At 41.6% G+C, this 20,188-nt stretch overlaps 1 protein-coding gene across 2 annotated transcripts in view; it reads left to right on the top strand.

Annotated features, from left to right (window-relative positions):
• DEPDC1B (DEP domain containing 1B) overlaps nt 1–20,188 on the top strand; it is a 280,294-nt gene that overhangs the window by 93,112 nt on the left and 166,994 nt on the right. For both annotated transcript variants that reach the window (XM_086960671.1, XM_086960672.1), the window contains exons 5-6: nt 546–676; nt 14,103–14,150. In XM_086960671.1, the coding sequence (XP_086816797.1) occupies nt 546–676; nt 14,103–14,150 (179 nt within the window). The remainder of the gene's footprint in view (nt 1–545; nt 677–14,102; nt 14,151–20,188) is intronic.

Here is a 20,188-nt window from a genome sequence, read left to right as displayed (position 1 = left end):
TGCTTTCACTTGTGAACACAAAATGGTGGCTGGGGGTGCACTGTTTTAACATACAGGTCTTGGCACAGAGCAAAGAAGAAATTTGAAGGGAAAAACTGAATTGTCATCAAGGAATGAGAGGGATACACCACAGAGGTTGGACTGCAAATCCCACAATTCAACACGTTAAATGGAAGCAATCATGGGCCAGGAAAACCACAAGTTTAAAACACTACACAGGTGATAAAATATTTCATCACAGTCCATCAAACTACAATTTTAAATTGTAACAACCACAGGTAAAGACACTAATCACAGAAAGGGAAAATCGTTTTTTTAAACGACTTTTGTTTTGGGAAGAGACAGCACTAGTCTGTCTCCTTATCACTTCCTGGACTCTGCTCACTGCAATCTGGGGCATATTCTCTCTTTAGCTAATACTGCCTCCATGAAGAACTTCGAAATTAGATAATGACCAGATGTTTTTGTAAGTGATCTCACACTACTTGCACAGTGTTTGAATACTTTCTCACAATGTGTTCTTATTTTATTTTTTTCCTGAACAGTTTACAGAAAATCTTGGGACTGGATTCAATGGAAAATGTTTTAGATTCAAAGTTTGTTAATCCTAAACACATAATCTACAACGTTTACAACACCAATAAGCAGGGAGTTGTCATTTTAAAAGACAAATCAAGTGAGTGGCAATACCGCAATGTTACTTTCTTCACCGCAATAAATGTTATTGAGCACTTTTTGGTTTTATTAATCCAGAAACTGTCTAGAACATCGTGGAAAATGTTAGCAACTGTTTGTTAAACCAATCTAATTTTTGTATTGATATGAACAGCAATTCCTCTTGTGTTTTCCTATATTTGTGTACTTGCAACATGTCTTTATTTAATCCGTCAGTTATCTTTTTCAGGCACTTGAAGTAAATCTTCATTCTAAATGTATCCAGTACGTTAACAGTGTGTAATTCTTGAATCTGGTCTCATGTACATTTATGCCTCACAGTAACTGGTTATAGGGCACCCACAATGAAGCAATGATCTGTGCCAATCACAAACAGTTCAGTAGTGAAGTGGGGCACTGCACTGCGATGTAGCTGTATCAGAAATTATGTACATGCTTTCTAAAGCTAATTCTGTAATTTAGACTGTTGACATGCAAGAGTCTGTCATCGATCTGCCTTTTGATAGCTCCAGGTTCTTTGGAAAGAAGGCTGATATGGTGCTAGAACAACTCAGACAGCCATTACATGTTCCCCTTCGTCTATTCACATCAGGGAAACAATTTTCTCACTAGGTCAGGAAATTCACAGGCTACCCAGGCTATTTTATAGACCAGGCCAACCATTGTAGTCTGTTGTACAGAAGGCGACACTTATTTTGCAGTCATGGGCATGCCACAATTTGTACTACTCAGCAGGGAGAGCATTCTCCTAACTCCTGCTCCCATGCTGCTGATGCCTGTAAGTCCATTCATTTAAAGTCTGCGACCTTTACTGGATCTCATAATTCCTTTCTGGCTAGAGCTCCATCACGTTGGACAGATGGGTCTTGCAAATGGTCCAAAACAGTTAAACTTTTCTTCTTACTTTTACCAATACGCATCTTACACAGAACATAGGCATGCATTTCAGAACACCACTCTGGACTTTTAATGCAGGAGGTCAGTCATTGGCTTTCCCAATGTGCCATTGAGTGAGTATCTCTCAGAAACTGGGTTGTTGGCTAAGAGGGCATAAGCCCTTCTCCAGCAACAGCCATCATCCTTTTCCGGGTGACCCACAAAAGTCACAAAATTAATCTGTGCTTAATCCTCTGGTAGCTTGCACAAAAACAGTCCAGCTTAACTAAGAGGCAAAGTATGCAGCACACAAACCTTAATAAGGTAAAACACAACACAAGCAAAATTCGATACATTTTTAATAAACGGAGGACAAATGAATACATAAAATGAGACCCAAACTACTTAAATCCAATCCATAGAACTGGAGATATTGGATTTAAAAAACGTTGATATAAGTAGAACCAAAAGGTGCAAAGCACCAACTCAAGGTATCTGGTAGCACTGGACTGGGACAAAGTCACAAGTTCAGGCTGAACGTGTTGGAATGCAGGCCTGGCACAGGACCAAGTTTGACTCACTGAGGAATGTACCTTATGACTTAGGTGCACGGTCTACACAGTGTTACTTTGCATTGCTTTGCGTTGCACTGCATCTGTTCCAATGAGCTGTGCGACGGGGTTTGAAATGCTCAGAAAATATTACAATGAGTCTGCCAACTGTGTGGCGAGGCTTTATGGTGCTTTGAAAAGTATTTATTTTTATATTATGGCAAACTGCAACTCGTTCGTAGTCCTCTCCAAAAACAAAAAACCTGATTGCGATTTTGGAGGTGCCACTGGCAAGTTGCAATTTGCCATCATTTAAAAAAAAATATTTTCGGAAGGTGGTACATTAGAACATATTGGAGCGGGAAGCTCTATTCAAGTGTGGTTGGAGCAGGACGACAATTATTTATAGTGTTGGGGTAATACCCATTGTTAAATATCCACTGAAGGGAGTGTTTGAAAATTTCGTCCCCATGAACACAGAGTAGAAGGTTTTCATTGGAGAACACTTGCAGGCACTGCGGTAGGGAAACATCTGAGGCATATTTAGGTAGCAGGATAGAAACTAACATCCTCATGACCCCTCTGGCGACATTGGCAGAATCCTGTGGGGCCCGGATCGTCTCTTATGCTGACGACACCCAGCTTCTGTTCACCTGCCGCAAGAGCGAAGATTTCGATGGAGAAAGTATCCGTGAGTGCCTTGGGGCTGTTTTTAATTGGTTCCAACTTAACAGCCTCAAGTGCAACTCGGACAAATCCGAGATACTATTCTTCGGATGCCCATCGGAACCAGATTGGCATGGCTGGTGGCCCGCAGACATGTTCCCCCCAGCTCAGTCATCTAAATGGGCTAAGAACCTGGGAGTCAAAATTGACAATGAGCTCTCGCTCAAATCCCAGGTGTCCACTCTTACGGGAACGTGCTTCGGGATTCTCAGGATGTTGCGCAAATTCTTTCCTCTTCTATCCGAGGAACATCGGAGGATAACTGTCCAGGCACTTATAGGATCCAGATTGGATTATGCAAATGTTCTATATCTGGGTCTGCCAGAATATCTTTTACAGCGTATGCAGGTGACCCAGAACGCTGCAGCGCGAGCGATTTTTGGCCTGCATCGCCGTTCTAGTGCTTCAAGCCTTCTTCTATCCCTCCATTAGCTTCCTGTACGGAAGAGGATAATGTTTAAAACCATGACCTTAGCCCACAAAGCCCTGCATGCCAATGGTGCGAAATATCTCCAGAAGAGATTGGATTTCTATCGGCCTACACGATCCCTAAGATCGGAATCATTAGCTCTGGCAGTGGTGCCACGTATAAAAAGGGCCCGACAGGGCGGTCGGTCCTTTAGATATCTTGCCCCCCAGCTATGGAACTCCCTACCGTTATCCTTGCGGACCACATCGAATCTGCTTGCCTTCAGGAAAGGCTTAAAAACTTGGCTGTTTTCTGGTTAGAGCGTTCTCTTCTTTGACCTCTGTCTTTTTAATGTTATGTTTTCCAGTTCTTTCTTAAGGTCTGGAGCACAAAGCGCCGGGACACTCCTTTGGAGTAGCCGTTGCGCTATAAAAGTCCCTTTTAACATAACATAACATAACATAACATACACCAATGCATATTATAGTGGATTATATCCCAAATATTTCGCATTGAGGAGAACCGAATGAGTTGATGGCCATAATTCATTGACTAGAACATCACCAGCTGAGATCATAAGACAAAATATTGGGGAAGTAATATTGTACTTGTCTTGAAGAAGGTGGCGGCTGTTTGTATTGTCCAATGAAACGACATGACTCATTTTTAAAGGCAAGATCTGCAATGTACTGGGAATTTATATATTATGCAATTAATATAATATCCAATTAATTTATGGAGATCTGGTGGCAAAAGTAGATGTGTTGGTCTATGAAAAATAATTGTATTGTCTCAGATATAATCTCACACATATGTGTGTGTGTATGTATATATATATAGATATATATATATCAAAAACAAAGGCAATAACGCAGCACTCTTCATTCACAGTAGATTTATTTCACAGGTCTCATGCAAAAACTCCTATACGTTTCGAACAAACGTTCTTGGTCACGGCAGTGTTCTACAAGAGTCCCTTTTCTCTTTCCACATTTTATACTCCCACACAAGATTTTACAAAGTGAGGAATTATAGGCCTTGTCGTTTTTGAGCTTAATGTGTGTTTTTGATTTCCTTTAAACATTATCAAGGAATGGGTATACGTGTGGGTGATCTATTAACATAAAAGATACTTACCATAAATTATAATTCTTAAGTAGAAAATGCATACTCAATTAATTACTGGTTCATATTATGATTGCGCTTTTTGTTAGGCACACATACATATATATTTCAAAGTATCTGGTCTTATATTGGTTGTTTGTCGGGCTGAGTGCCCTATGTTCCACATTTTTATCCAATTTGATTTCACATAGGCCATACTTTCGATTACTCTTTCACACAGTAATTCATACCAAAGTCAATACATGTAAATTATAGTTCTCTTTTGGTCATTTTTCTGTTTCTATAAATGCACATGCATTTCCTCATCTGCGTTCAAACCCTTCGGATGTTTTGTTTTGAACTTGATTATAAGTTTCGACTCCAGTCTTCTCAATTTTTGTAGTCTGTCACCCCCCACCCCGTTCTTGTGTGGGGATGGATGCTAGTCCCAGATACTTGATGTCCTGCCATGTTTTCCCTGTGTGTGTTTTCATATGTTTCGCCATGGCATATGTATTGTCATTATTTTGTATTGCCCGGATGTGTTCTAAGATCCTTTTCTTTAATGGGCATTTCGTACTTCCTATGTACTCTTTTCCACAGTGACATCTTAGCATGTATATTACAAACGAGGATTCACAAGTTATTTTGGATTTGATCGTAAACTCTTTTCCAGAAGGGTCTGTTAGGACAGTTGTGTTTTGCCCTATTTTGCAAGCTTTACAGGTCAAGCATTTTGTGAAGCCATTGGTTTCTTCAGTGAAATATGACTTTATACCAAATGGTCCGAGAGATTTGGCGCTCTCCGATACGAAATTAGTGGGCCAGTTCCAATGTCAGTGCCTATATCCGGGTCGTTCATTAATACATGCCAGTATTTTGAGAGAATTTTCTGGATCTTATAACTTTCTTTGTTGTAAGTAACAATCATCCTTGGTCGTTGCAGTTTAAAGGACGAGAAGTGATGCCTTTTCTAAAGGGTTTGACATCTTCCAAGCCGTTTTTGATGCCTTGGTGGCACCATAATCTGGGCTTAATATTTCGTATGTGCATGCAATTTGAGTCAATGCATAGCTGTACCGTGAGACTTGACTTTTTAAAGCATCTTCCTCCTTGCCATCGCATCAGCACACTGTGTCAGTGAATTGTGGGGGCTGTGATGCAACTGGCCATACACTATCTTTTTCCTGGAAAGATTGTTGTTAAGAACACGAAAAGCATTCCTTCTGAAAATCATGATACTCTTGCACATTGGTCAATTGATCACTCTGCCAGCATTTTTTGCTCTGCTTCATTGCTGGAAGGAGGACGAGAGGTTCCATTTTCTTGACAACAAGACCGCTCTTAACTTTAATATCAACCGCACAAAGGTTTATTGGGCAGATCAGCTCCTTGTGCGATTTTCCAGATGTGAAAAAATGCAAGGCAGTGAAATAGAGGATGTTGTCATAGTGAATGGATTATTGCATCTAAATCTGCTATGCGTTGGCTAAGAAACCGTCCCCTGAATGCCTAAAGGCACATTTCCCCAGGGTAAGGACCTTGACAATGGCATTAGCAAGAGGAGTACCTGTTCTAGGCCTTGAAAACCAGGTAATTGTTTCGGTCTGAGTCCACTCCCCAGACCCTCCACCTTTGGCAGCTCCTGCTGTGGCAGTGGTCACCAACCATTTTTGTAATATGAGCTACGTATATTAACCGCATGCGCGCTAGCGGGTTTTCCCGCTGCGCGCTGAAGATTCGAAATTCGCGGGTTACGTGACAAAGCCAGCTCGTCATGCGCGCAGCGCAGGTAACGTCCATGACGAGCTGGCTTTGTCATCCGCATCGAAGGGGTTAATGAAAATGATCCTGAGCTACTAATAGTAGTGTTATAATAGTGACCACATCCGGCAACATTACGTGTGTGGCCACTATGTGCAATGCATCAGACAAGGTTGCCAGTAGTAATGTAACCAGCATTGTCAATGCCATTATGACCAGTCTTTAATGGAATGTTGCATGATGATGTGAAGCATTACAAGTAATTTGCATGGGAATAGATATGCATTTGTTTGGAAGCAAAGCACTTAAGAATAATATTGGTGCAGGTTAAAAGGTTTGTTGACAGTTGCACTGTCGAACAAGACCTAAAAAGGTTGGTTAATGACTGCCCTCCTCCCATCTGTGCTGCTGCCAGAGAAAAATAACGTACATTATCCAGTTGTCTAAGACACTTTGATAGTATTACAATGGGTGTGTGCACCTGATAGTTCACCCTGAGGCAGCTGAATAAATAAACAAAATGATCACAGATGTGTGAGCAAGCACTTTTTTGTGGAAGCGCACCACTTCTGCCCAATCAAAACATACTCCTTGCTCCAAATATGTAGGCGGAGCTAAACCCCCTCTCTAGTATTACTCACTTAATTGTCTGGTGATAGTTGCGCTATCAAGCCAGACCATAAGAAGAGTTTGCCAATATCAAATGCCTCTACTTGGATCACATGTAAAAGCCTGGGCTGCAATGTCCCTGGCACCAAGGTAATATTATTAGTTATAAGTATCCACAACACCACATTGTTTATCTCTCAAATATCAGCTTTAAATATACTTTGGAAATATTAAGCTCAATTACACACTCTCTATCTTGGCATACATATATCAATTAAGCCAGAGGAACAATCGAATATGGTAGGCTGGGCTGTGCACAGGAGAGTTATTTACAGATCTCTGGAAAGCTTGAGTAGCTTATGAGCTATTTGTTGGAGAATCCTGTGCTATAATATCTATTCTAAATCTGCAGTTATGAGTTTGCATCAGAAGAAATAGTTGTTTACGTTTCTTTATGTAACTGCAAATTCCTCACTGCCCTTCCACCTCCCCAATCTGTGCAGCTGCCTCTTAAAAGTCTAAAAAGGTCCCAAGTTACACATCGGTGCTCTGTCACTCACAGTTTGCCTACACTCTGCATCTAAGGTCTTGTGGGAGAAAGGGTGCCACAAGCGGTCAGTGTGCAAGAGGGGCCCACATGCGGAGAAGTGTGGCTCAATGGTTAGAGCGGCAGACCCTGATGCAGAGGTCTAGCCCGTGACCAGGGTTCAATTCCCCGCCTCTGAGGGTCTTGGGCTCAAAAATTCCACGGACCTGATAATTCTCGCCTCAGTGCCTATTCCAATCATGGAGTCCCACTCTGGGCAATAGCTTGCTTAATCTCCACAATGGCCCCCACAACGCTAAGGATGCCTGGCCTCCACCTTGGGGGTGCCCAGGAGTGGACGCCTCACAGGGAAAGCCAGGATGGGTTCCACAGCGGTATTCGTACAAGCGCCTTGAGACCCTTGCGGGTGAGTAGTGCGCTATACAACTATCAATACAAGTATCAATTTACATGCGGCTCCACAGGGACACAGTAGAGCCATACACTGCCCCCTACTAGTGCATTTTAGCATTGCTGCAGAATTCTTTGTCTCATCTGACGTCTGGGGATATTCTTAAGTTGAAAACTCTGTGCTTAGATACCGTATCCACCAGAAACATTGTTACCGAAAGTAAGTGACTTTTTTTGTGTGATATCGCTGCAAATATTTCAGCTCAGTGTTGTGCTACCTTTATGATAGTCTTGGGTTTAGTGTCAACACTTCTGTATTTCCACCAATCATTTTTTCTTTTATATATTGAGAAGTTTTATTTATTCAGAAACGTCTTAGCAGCTTAACAAGTTATTTTTCTAGGGCTCCAATTTCCATATCTTTCTCAGATGAATATTTTTGATGATTTCTCACTTTTCAAGAATTTTAAATGCAGACATTTATTTACTATATTTGCCTGTTTGCTAATGTTTTTTTTCTTTACACAGTAGTAGCTTTCAATTGATATGAACATCAAGGAATTCTTTAACTTGATTATTATTTGCTTATTTACTACTTGCAAATACTGATTTATTTCACAGTGTGGTTGCTGAATGGACTGCCCAAGCACATGAAAAACGGTGTTCTGTATCTATAAGAAAGAATAATTTAATATACAGAAGATTGTTCATGAAATAATAAACATTTGTTCCATTCTCATCGAAATGTATAATTTAGTAAAATGACTTTTCCAAATGAGTCGACCTGTGGTTCTTAATTTTGTGGCTGAACTAGATTGAAAATTAACACATCAAGGTCTCTCAATAACATTATTGGCTGCATGTTTCCTGAGAAAAAACTAGGCATTTTCTTTATTGTAAGCCAAAAATGTTTTCCTGCTGCAGGGGCTGTCCAATCACCTGACCCTAAAGCATGTAATATTTTCAAGCGCCATGAGCCTTGTCTGCGCAAAACGATTTTTTTTTTGTCTCCTGCGTGCACTTCTACAACTGCTTCAAACTTCAGTCATTGGCGTTTCATTACATTTCTTGTCCAAAATATCCTCCATAAGAAATGCATTACGTATTGCTCATCGCCCTCTCCAACCACATACACCCTACCATTACTCTTACTCCCAGCTAGACTGTTTTTTTGCCCTTTTCCCTCCTAGAACTGTTAGATATCCAATCAATCCATTGTGCATAACTCTAGGACTTATCTTCCACAAATGATGACTTTAGCATCATCATTTAGGTTGGAGCCTGGCTGGGCGATGTGAATTAAAGACAAGAAACTGAACACAACAAATTATTATTTTTCATGCAATAGTTGAAGTTATTATGCGTTGTTGATAGTTGTTTGTGCTGAGGATTGTTAGCTACTTTGGGAACAACCTTGGGGTCAAAGATTGGTGGGTTTAGGGTGATTCCCGTCCCCTTGAGCACCGCTGATGTTTACAGCATACATTACAGGAAGTGTACGTAATGTTAATGAGTTCCAGGAGCATCCTAGTACAAATAACCCCTCAGTAGGACATTAATACATTTAAGACCTTTTAATACAGCACGAAATCAGTTCTTGCACTGCAGCAGTCCTTCCTCCTGGTATAGTATACACAGGTCCAGAAGTTTACTTAAGTGGTGGTGTCTGAAGTCCAGTTCTTCTACCCAGTGGTACCTTTGAAGTAGGGGAGACTTCAAAGAAATGCCTTTGAAGTGCATAGATGCCCTCCCTTTCTGCCCTGGTTACAGTCTCACGACAGAGGGTATTCAGCCCTTTGTGTTGGGACAGGACACAGCCTATTCCATCTTCTAAGGATGGCCCATCCAGTCACTCTGAAGCTCCCACTGTGCGGGCTGTCTAGGGGGAATACACAAAGGCCAGCTATCATTCACCGTAGACAATTGAAGAGTGGTAGAAGGCACCAAATGGCTAAAGCTAGAAAGTTTCAACGTTCCTAAAGTGGCATTTTCAGAATTGCAATTTAAAATCCAACTTTGCCATAAGCTGTGATTTTAAATTGTGTTTCCAAAAACACCAAACTTGAAAGTCCCATCTCTTCACAATTGGGAATTACACTTATAAAATTTAATAGGGTGATCCCAATGTTTTCCTCTGGGCACATGGGCCTTGCAGTAGCAAAAAACGAATTTGAGGGGTTTTCACTTCTAGGACATGCAAAACCTAAAAGTGCATGTCCTACTTTTTAAATACATTGCGTCCTGTCCTTGGACTGTCCTGGGCCTACTCTCGGGTAACTTATATTTATTAAAAAGGAAGGGTTGGACCTGGCAAGAGGTTTATATTGCCGGGTCAATATAGCAATTTAAACTGCACACACAGGCTCTGCAATTTCAGTCCTGAGACAGGTTTGAAGGGCTACTTAAGTGGATGGCGCAATCAGTGCTACAGGTCAACTTGTAGCATTTCATTTACAGGCCCTGTGCATATGTTGTGCACTTTATTAGGGACTTATAAGTAATTTAAATATGTCAATTGGGTATAAGCAAATTCTACTATGTTTTGAGGAGAGAGCACAGGCACTTTGTGCACTTTACCACTGCTAAACAGTGCTAAAGTCCTAAAGCCAACAAAATTCAGCAAAAAGGGAGAAAGGAAGGCAAAAGGTTTAGGGGTAACCCTGCAGAAATGGTAATTTCCAAAAATGCTGTTCGACGTGTTTCTGACACAGACATCACATTGGCTACGCGACTCAGCGCACTAGGATTTAGGGTGTTCTTGTTGAGCAGACCAAACTGGGTCCCTGTGGCTGGCCTGTGTTTCATCACTGTCGGCCTGAAATTGTGACTTTTTCATTGTCCTCCGCAACTAGATAACCACAGTTGGCGCTATGTACTTTATGACTCTATTTTCACTGAAATCCTTAGATTTTCCTATTTCCGGGTTTACCGATTAGATTTTTTTGTCGTTTTGGTCTTAATTTAACACATTTTGCTCTAGTTTTTTAAACATGTCTGGGATTTTTCTTGTGTTGTGTTTCACTTTTACTGTTGGAGGCAATGTGTAACGAATTTATGCAGCACCTCAGAATTAAGACTGCTCTGTGCCAAGCTACTAGAGGATTGATCACAAGTTAATTTGGAGTTTGCGTGTGAATGCACCCTGACCAGCATTATGGTTGCTGCTTGAGTAGGAGTTCACCCCCCCTTAACAAGTAACCCACTTTTGGGTTAATGCAGACAATCCATTTTTTTAAGCCTTGATAACTCCCCTTTTTCATTGTTGTCTGGTCATCTGGTATTTTTGACACAACAGTCCTCAGTTACACATTCCCTGCTTACAAAAATGCAACAGTTTACTGTGACCATACCTACACTTTGCTAAATGAAACGTATATGGGCAAACATTTTATAAAATGTAAGAAGGGCAGATATGGGGTGCTAATGTAAAATGAAAGCTATTGGCACTGGGAATTTAATTTAATATAATTGAAAAAGTGCCTCATATATGCTTAATAGCTGCAGAATCATTTTTAAATATCAATTGTGAATTAAAATTCTGTTTTGCTAACTTCTAATTGGAAAAGAGTAGCAAGATCAAATTCACAGTATATATGTAAGCACTTATGAAACAATCAAAGGATTTACCTAGAATTCTTTAACCATGTTCCAATCACGGAATATAATCTTCTGTAAGATTGGCTACACCGTTTAGCAAAAGGCAATCCATCTTTCTGACTGACGTCCTGTAATTCAAATTTAAATCTCCTGTGATTGAGAGAGACAGCTGCTGGAGTATGAACGTAATCCTCTTTATGGACTCCATGTAAATTTGAAAGTATGGACACTCCTATCTGTAAAACTAATTTGGCTTGGATCTTATTTGGTTAACTGTATTATTTTTTCGGTCGAGCTTTTAAGACCTTTGTATATATTTTAGTATATACTTCTATGTGTATGTACTTTGTGGGCTCTGGAGTTCAGCCCTAGGACTTGTCTACTTCCGCTTAGGGTCTTTTTTTCTGTTGAACTGCCTTTATTTAACTGTCTTGATAGAAAACGACCAGTAGAGGTCAGTAAAATACCAGACTTGCTTTCTGCTTGTTGAACTGCCTCTATTTAACTTTCTTGATAGCAAACGACCAGCAGGGGTCAGTAAAATACCAGAATCACTTTAGCATTCTCTAGATTCCAGTCCATGGAAATTGTCATTCATGAGCACCCGTAAACAATGTTTTCTTTCAAATCTTGAATTTTCAGTGACATGACCTCCGAAGGTCCTAATTTTATATTAAAAACCGCTTTGGACTATACAATTTCCAGCTGAAAGGCAATATTTCTCTCCAGGTGTTCCCATACCTGGCATGTCGCGCAGTTTGGTGCTTACTTTCCCTCCATGTTATAGAACAGTAGATATTCCCGCACCCTGGCTAATGTGCTGCATAGCTAAATACATATAAAGTCCCAAAGGCGAGACCGATTGCATTGCAAACGCTTGTTGTTAGTTGTTATACCTACATCACAATAATTTCTCTTTGGAAAGTCATTTTGCTGAAGCCAATTTTCAATTGTGAGCCAACCAGTTGTCACATAAACTAATTTACAATTTGAGCTGTTCAATGGGATTTGCGGGAACTTTAGCGACAGCTTTCATATGATTTTGCCTATATGGGGTTACAGTGATGGTCTGTGATTGAACAAGGATATCATTGAATTGGGTGTAAGGGTAGGGTCACTGTTAGCCTGAGTGATAGGTTGACAGATGTGGTTAGGTGTGTAGCATTTCTGGCCCTTGAGAAACCAATCCAAGTGCCTGGGTGCCATCTGGAGTCAGAAATCCTTGAATTCATCCCTGTAGCAGGAGTCCGGGGTCTGCTGTCTTCTGGCTAGGAATTTCTCCTGCAGGTGACACATTGCTCCACCTCTGAACTAACCCTTCTGCACAGCATTTTAGGACCTTCCAACATAGCAACTTGAAGTGGCCTGTTGAAAGACCTCATGGAACCATGGCACTAGCTGCCTCAGCTTCCTGGTACCCTCCCTTATAAACTTTAGATAGACTCCCCTCCTGTGTTTGGCTCCATCTTTGATTCTCTGTGAGTAAGGATTTACAGGCCAAGTGTAGTGTGAAAGGTAATTAGCACATGCAGATTCCGCCTCCCTCCCCTCTCCTAGGAGGAGAACTAATTATTGTCTAATGACTATTGTGTGGGGAGGAATTTGTTCCTTTTGCTGGGCCAGAGGGTGGATCAGAGGCCTGTAATCTCATTAGAAACTGGGTCCTGAAAATATGAGAAATCTTCAAGCACTAGGAGTGTTAATATGACAAAAGTGGTACAAAAGGGGGTGGTGATGGACGGAGCATCTGAATCAATCTAACACTCACACCCAGTCAAAAGATCTGGGTTTAATCCATCACCGTTCTTTAGCCCACTCTGCCACCCCAGTTCAGACATGGCTATATGCAAATCAGTCTGACCCTTTGCCTCATGGGAACGGTCCAGCCCGAACTGCCAAGCCATGTCTTCCCTGGACCGGAAACAAGCTTCCGAGGACCGGTTTATGCCATTCCAGCCGTCTTCAGCCAGGCTTGCTTGAATCCAGTGGCAAAGTGAGCAAGGGACTCACGTCTGAGCATACCCTGCCACATGATGCATATAGCCATGTCTGAACTGGGGTGGCAGAGTGGGCTAAAGAACGGTGATGGATTAAACCCAGATCTTTTAACTGGGTATGAGTGTTTGATTGATTCAGATGCTCCGTCCATCACCACCCCCTTTTGTACCACTTTTGGCCGCCATAAGTGTGGCAGGGTATGCTCAGGGGGCAGGGTGTGGCAGGGTATGCTCAGGGGGCCGCCTGGTCTCACCTTGGAGGTGCTCAGAAGGGACCATCTCACTGGGAAAGCCGGGCCGGGACGGGTTCCACAGCGGTATACAGCGCTGGGACGCCCGCGGTGTGGGCAGCTGTGCGCTTTACAAGTATACAACAGCAACATACAACAATGGGAGGTTAAATTTTATTATGTACCGTCATTAATTTTAAATTTAAGGGTGATATGGAGAGTTTTCATTTTAAGGGAGTTGGGAATTGGAAGCATCTGAGAATATACATTTTTATAATTAAGAATTACATGACAATTTATTTGTTGAAAAAAAGTATATCTGAAATTTAAATCGTGACGTATGTATTTTGATTTCATGAAATAACAATGTGATTTGTGAATTTTTTTTATGTGCCTCCCGCCCCCATACCCTTGACCCCACTTCCACCGCCACTTCTCTCCGTTGTTACAATTAGTACACTACAACTGAATTTTGTGTACTGCAGTTATCTAATTGAGAGCTGGAAGTTCTGGCATTGAAAGATAATTATTTTGCTTTTTTGATAATTAATGAACAATTGATACCTGTGATACGTTGAACAAATGGAGATATCCCAAGTTCTAAAATACATGTTTTCTCATTCATAGAGGAGCTCCCTCATTGGGTACTGTCGGCGATGCAGTGCTTGGCAAACTGTGAGTATCTGCTATTCATGCTTGCTTTAACAATGCTTGTTGGTTATAAACACCATGTATATGACTCGGCCTGATAGTTCTTCAGTATGTTGGGTTTGTTGTGTGGATGCTTTAGAGGGTGAATTTTCCGTTACTGGCAGGGGTGGGACTGCTCGGGTTGAAGCTGCAGTGCTGTTTGCTGAGCCACATGCGATTGCAATATGGCTTTTAGGTATTAACAGAAGGGCACTAACCCTCATTCCTCTTCGAGGGTAGTTGATCTCTTATTATTTTATTATTTATCATTTGTTAGGCGCAGCAAATCATCCCTGAAGGAATCTCTCGGCGCCCTAGCAGCAGATAACATTTTGCAAGGCAATGCCAAGGTTAAAGATTGAGCAGCCAGGTTTTCATACGTTTTCTAAAATGAGTTAGATCGGAGCAAGAACAATGTAAATTGCCAGCTAATTCCAGAGGTGGGGAGCCAAGAAAGAAAATGAGCTACCGCCAAGTCTAGTTTTATGAGTATCTTTGGGACACAACAATAGCTGTTCACCATACCTAAGCTGTCGGGCTGGAATATAAGGCTGTAATTTACTTTTCAAATAGCATGGTCCTCTTCCCTGCAAGGTTTTAAAAACCTTACAAAGGAGTTTGAAAAGTGGCCCCTTTTTTACGGGCAGCCACTGAAGGAGGCACATTAAGGGTTTGGATGGGGAACACAGAGGAAAATTGAGTGTGAGGCACGTTGTTGTGTTCTGCACCACCTGAAGCCTGGAAAAGAGGCCTTCTTTCATAACGACTATTGGGAATTTCCCATAGTCAAGGTGGCTCACTATCAAAGCCTGGATCAAGGTCTTCCTAACATGTAAAGGGGCCCAATGAAAACACCTTCCTAAGCATGCGCATCAGGCCCAAACACGTACCTGAAATAGTTTTAACATGCTCATTCATCAACAGATCATCATCCAGCAGGACACCTACGTTTTTAACACATTTCTTCGGAGGAGGTCCCAGTTCCGGTGGCCACCAGTCTGGAGACAAAACTGAGTGGGATTTTCCAAATTAAAGAATCTTTATCTTATTTGTTTTAAGTTTAAGAAAGTTAGCTGTCATCAATACCGCGATCTTTAACATACAGTTTTTAAATTTAGCCTTAGTAAGTGTTGGATTAGTGTCCATAATGGTGGTCAATTGCGTATCCCTGAATACTCGTTTTCTTTTTGTTGCCCCTGGAATGGCTTAAAAGGATCAAATATAGTTTTGTTGAGCTGAATGAATTGCTGCATGCTTATGTTGTAGCCTTTTGCCTTGTTGTACCTACTTGATGGCACTTGTTCAGGTGTGAAATTGGTGTAAGATGAAGTCCTCTGGTAAGAAATTTAGAGCTCTCTTCTGTGCCTCCAGTTGACAGTTTCACTTTAAGCTTCCATGTCGAGTCTAACTGATGCTGATGAGCTCCCACATGCTTCTGAACTCTCAGTATTTGGGAATGTCAATGTTTCATGCTCTTAGCAGCACGCCTCAATGAAGATGTCAAGTAAGTTAATGCACTCCTTCAAATCCCCAAATCGGTTTTTATAGTTTAATGTCTCATCCTGAGATCGCATCTTTATCAACTCCCCTTTCCCTCTGCTTCAGTTAGTCTGGTCCAAAACCCAGCATATGGTTCCTGGACCCAATGCTGTCCTCCTATCAGAGTGCACTGTAATAGTAAAGTCATCCTTCTGTGGTTTAGTTGCTTACTGTAAGAAGTTGGGTTATTGGTTGATGAGGTATGAGCCATTCTTAATCAACAACCACAATCCTTTTCAGGGTGAGCAACATTAGTCACTGAATTAACTTGTGTCTATCCCCCTTGTAGCTTGACAGAAAAGCAGTCTGGCTTAACTTGGAGGCAAGTGTACAGTGTTTATGCAGCATTGAAACAGTAATAAAGTGAAAACATAACAGAAGAACAATTCCACAGCAATTTTGAACAAATAGAGAAAAAAATATCAATGAAATTACATCAAAACAAATTAAATCAAGTCAGTAGAATCCGGTTTATGATTTTTTATTGTTTTTAGTGTAAAATAGCACCTAAAAAATCAAATTGCCAACTGTGGGTATCTGGTTGCACAAGACTAAGGCAAAGTCTAAAGTTGAGGCCGACTGCAGTCCAGTATGGATCCGATACGTGAGATGGAGTGGGCCTAGCACCCACTTACCTTCGAGCTTAAAAGACAGTTTGAAGAAAAGTTCTCGAGAACTTTGAGTTAAACGAGAGACCAAAAGCAGGCTTGGTCCAAGGAGGAGACGTCTTGGAGACGCTGGATGGAGTTGCAGTGAAGGTTTTTACGTTTGAGCTATTTAGAGGTTGAACATATCCAGTGTTACAAAGCTGCAGGCTGTAGCTGATGAGGGCTCCACTAAGTTGGATACGTTTGCCAAGAGGTACTGCTGATTAGGATTTGCTGCTGAAAAGAAAATAGCAAGAGCTACCACAAAGTCAGGCAAGGTAGTTCCTAGTGTTTTGTTGGTTCTCAGGGCAGCTTTTAGGGTTAGACATGAGCAGTACCTATAACACCACTTCCATGGGTCTAGGATCTGAGAGTTAAAGAGGGACCACTTAGGGAGGTAGGACCTACTCCAGTAGAGGCCAAGTACTGGGTTTAAGCTCTCAGGAGCTTATGCCCCTATAGCACACACAGGATGCCAGCCAACTTACCCTTTGATTCACTTCTGCTGGTTCTGGTTTCAAGGTGATGGTCCTGTACATCAAGGAACAAGGAGGTCTTTGGCAGCCCTCTTGGGTGGGGGGTGATGGGTCCAGGCAGACCTTCAGAAGTCTTCCACAGGTCCCGGAGTGTACTAAAGAAGTGTTCTACGGGTCCAATATTTATACCTGGTTTCTGTTGTTGAAGTGGGGAGACTCTGGGCTACCCCCACATCTGGTTCTAGAAAGTTCTTGTCTTCTCCTGCCAGGGCTCCAAAACATTTGGGTTATGAAAGGCTGATAAGTTAATTTCTGTGTCCTGGAGGCAAGCCAAGCCAAGCCATTGAAGTATAAGTGAGGGAGGGAAAAGCTCCCCCCCGCCATCCTGGCAGGATGGCTCATTCTGCCTACATCTAATTGCTTTTTGTCTCACTGTCTGGCAGGAATACACAAACCCAAACGGCAGAGCTATTCAGTCATGTAAACAAGGACACTGGCATAAGGCACCAAATGGTTAGGGCAAGAAAAATGCCAACTTTCTAAAAGTGCCATTTTCAGAAGTGTAAAGGAAAATCAGACATTATCATTAAAGAGGATTTTAAAGTAAAATTTATTTGAGTGCAAAGATATTCCTATCTGCTCCCAATCAAAAAATAGCACTTATTAAATATTATAGGGTAACCCCATGTTATTCAATGGGAAACCAGGCCATACAGTGAAACATGTATTTAGGATTGTCTCACTACTGTAACATGTAGCTACACAATCCCTACTTTTTAAATACAATGCACCCTACCCTTTGGCCCTTTAGGGCTACCTCAGAGTGTGACTGATATGTATTGAACATCAAAGTTTATGTCTGCTTTGAAAGACTACTTTCGCAAGTGGCTCAATGATTCCTGCGGGCCCACTACCAGCATTTAATTTACAGACCCTGCGAACATGTAGTACCGCTTCACTAGGAAATTACAAGTACCTTAAATGTGCCATTAAGGTGTAGGCCAATTTTAACATGTTTAAGGGAGAGAGCACACACATTTTAGTACTGGTTAGAAGCAGGATAGTGCATGGAGTCCAAATGCCATAAAAAACTACTTAATTAAACAGGAGGGATGAAGGCAAAATCTTTGGAGGAAGACCATACCAAAGATGTCAGGTCTAACATTTACAATGGAGATCAAGCCAACCTTGCAGACTGAAATCTTGGAACCTGAACCGTCAACTACTGAGCCCTTACTGCTCTTTTAATGAGACTCCTACAGGCCTTTGTGGCTACCTTGTAAAACCTGTGTTTAACACCACCAGTGACCCACCCACTTGTTCTGTACTAAAGCCTGTTCCTGGGGGCCTATCCTTCCTGAGACCACATCCGACTCTGGACAGTCTTGTAGTTTATGCTTTGCAAAGCAGTACTTTTCCCACTGCTCTTCTAGTTAGGGAATCCAAAAAGATTTCTGCTATTGGCAAAGGTTTTTCTTCTCTCTTTTTGGTTATGCCCTCTTTAAGTTCTCTATGTTTATTAGGCTGTTAAACGCTAGGACAGCTGTCCTTAATCTTTTGACTTCTGTGGGCCCTCACTTAATCACTACTGGATTCTTGCGCCCGCACTTAGGCAATGCTCACTAAATTTCCAATAATGACTAAGTTATTTTGCGGTTTGAACCACAAAAAAATACACAATTACGGAAACAAGTGTTTCTAAAACAAATACACAAATGATTAAATATTTTAGATAATTCAAATATCAAAAAGATCTATTATAAATGCACTGAGAAAGCTGGAGGTTTTCTAAATTCAATTGAGGCCACCCATTGTCCATACTATATTCTGTTTGTTTCACTTCTACTAATCAATCTTTGGATACCAACTTATTTTTTGCCTCTAATTCAAAATTCCTTCACATTTACTGAACGTTTTTAAATTTTAGATGTTTTTTCTTTTTTTATATATTCATTATTAATTTGATATATTCTTTAATTTTCTAGTCGCGGACCCACTGAGCAGACGTTGTGGACCCCATGGGTTCCCTAGATCACAGGCTAAGAAACACTACTCTAGGACATGGACAGTGGTATCTTTCCCGTTCTCCAGGGGGGCTTTTGGTCTTCATTTGTTCAAACGGTACAGAACAACCAGGATGCAGCCAAATACATCCTTGGGGGCTCTCTTGACAGTACAGACCTTCAGGTGTGATATGGGCGCTAGCAGCGATGTCAGATGATATGCTAAGATGCGTGCTTCTGAGTTCTCCAGTAGTGTTGGATGCCATTAGTCAATATCCCACGCTTTTTAGAGGTAAGATGGATTTTGGCACTGGAGCAGTTAAGGATAGTCTGGCCTCAGTCTCCTCCCGGAGCTATATTTGCCTGATTTCTAATTTCAACAATGGTACTTTACTTTCTGGGAGGTACTCAAGGGTCTTTGCCTACAGACCAAGTCTTTGTATTGCTCCAGAAGGAAAGGTGGCAGCCGAAGCCATGGCCCTCATCGATCTCTCAGCAACAGCTGCACACCACTGCTTCAGTTCCTCATTCAATGTCTTGTCAAACCGGTAGGCAGCATAATCTGATTTTTCCTGCAAAGCTGGCATTCATTTGCTTTGGATCTCTGCTTTTATATCCATCACAACACATATTGCACATGTTTTTGGTCGGATAATCATGCCACCATCTTACCGAAGTCCAGAGTCTACTTGCCAAGAGTAAAATCAAAGTGGTGGCCATTGTGAAGAGGGGTACGGGCCCATCTATCTTGGTCCATAAATAGGAGGAGGTGCAGGCTGATATTGGATCTCAGGTTTTCATTTGTCTTCTTCTGGAAGAACTGGCTTGGTTCCTTGGGCTCCAAAAACTGGATGGTGTCCTTGATTCCATATGCCAATCCTGCCGTTCCCCAGGCATTCCTTCAGTTTGTTGTATGGTCGGAGCACTTTAAGTTCACTATCTTGTCCTTCAGCCTTACCATAGCCCTCTGGGCATTCATGAAAGTGATGACAATAGTTGTGGCTCGTCTTGTACCTTGAAGACTGCATTCTAAAGGTGGGCTCACCTTAGCGGGTCTTCCACCACTTGAAAACAACAGTTATAATGCGGAATACCTTCGGGTTCTCGATCAACAAGCCAAAATCCCATCTTCTCCTGTAAAAAGGATACTCTTTTATTTACATATTTCATTTTTTAAGGATCTTTTTGGGAACAGTCTTTCCAAACCCCTTTTGCCTCCACAATGAGTCTGAGACTTTCAGGCTATGTTCTGATGCTTTAGGCTTGTGTCTAGGTCCTGTTCTGGATAGCTCTGAGTCTTCTTGTTTTCTTCATATTCCTGGTGCCTCATTCCACATTGGCACATTCAAGCTCTGTAT

This window comes from Lissotriton vulgaris, chromosome 3_1 (assembly GCF_964263255.1).
Source record: "Lissotriton vulgaris chromosome 3_1, aLisVul1.2, whole genome shotgun sequence".
In the NCBI taxonomy this organism is placed as follows: domain Eukaryota; kingdom Metazoa; phylum Chordata; class Amphibia; order Caudata; family Salamandridae; genus Lissotriton; species Lissotriton vulgaris.
The sequence above is the reverse complement of the archived record's forward strand: the minus strand, read 5'-3'. Positions and strand labels throughout refer to the sequence as shown.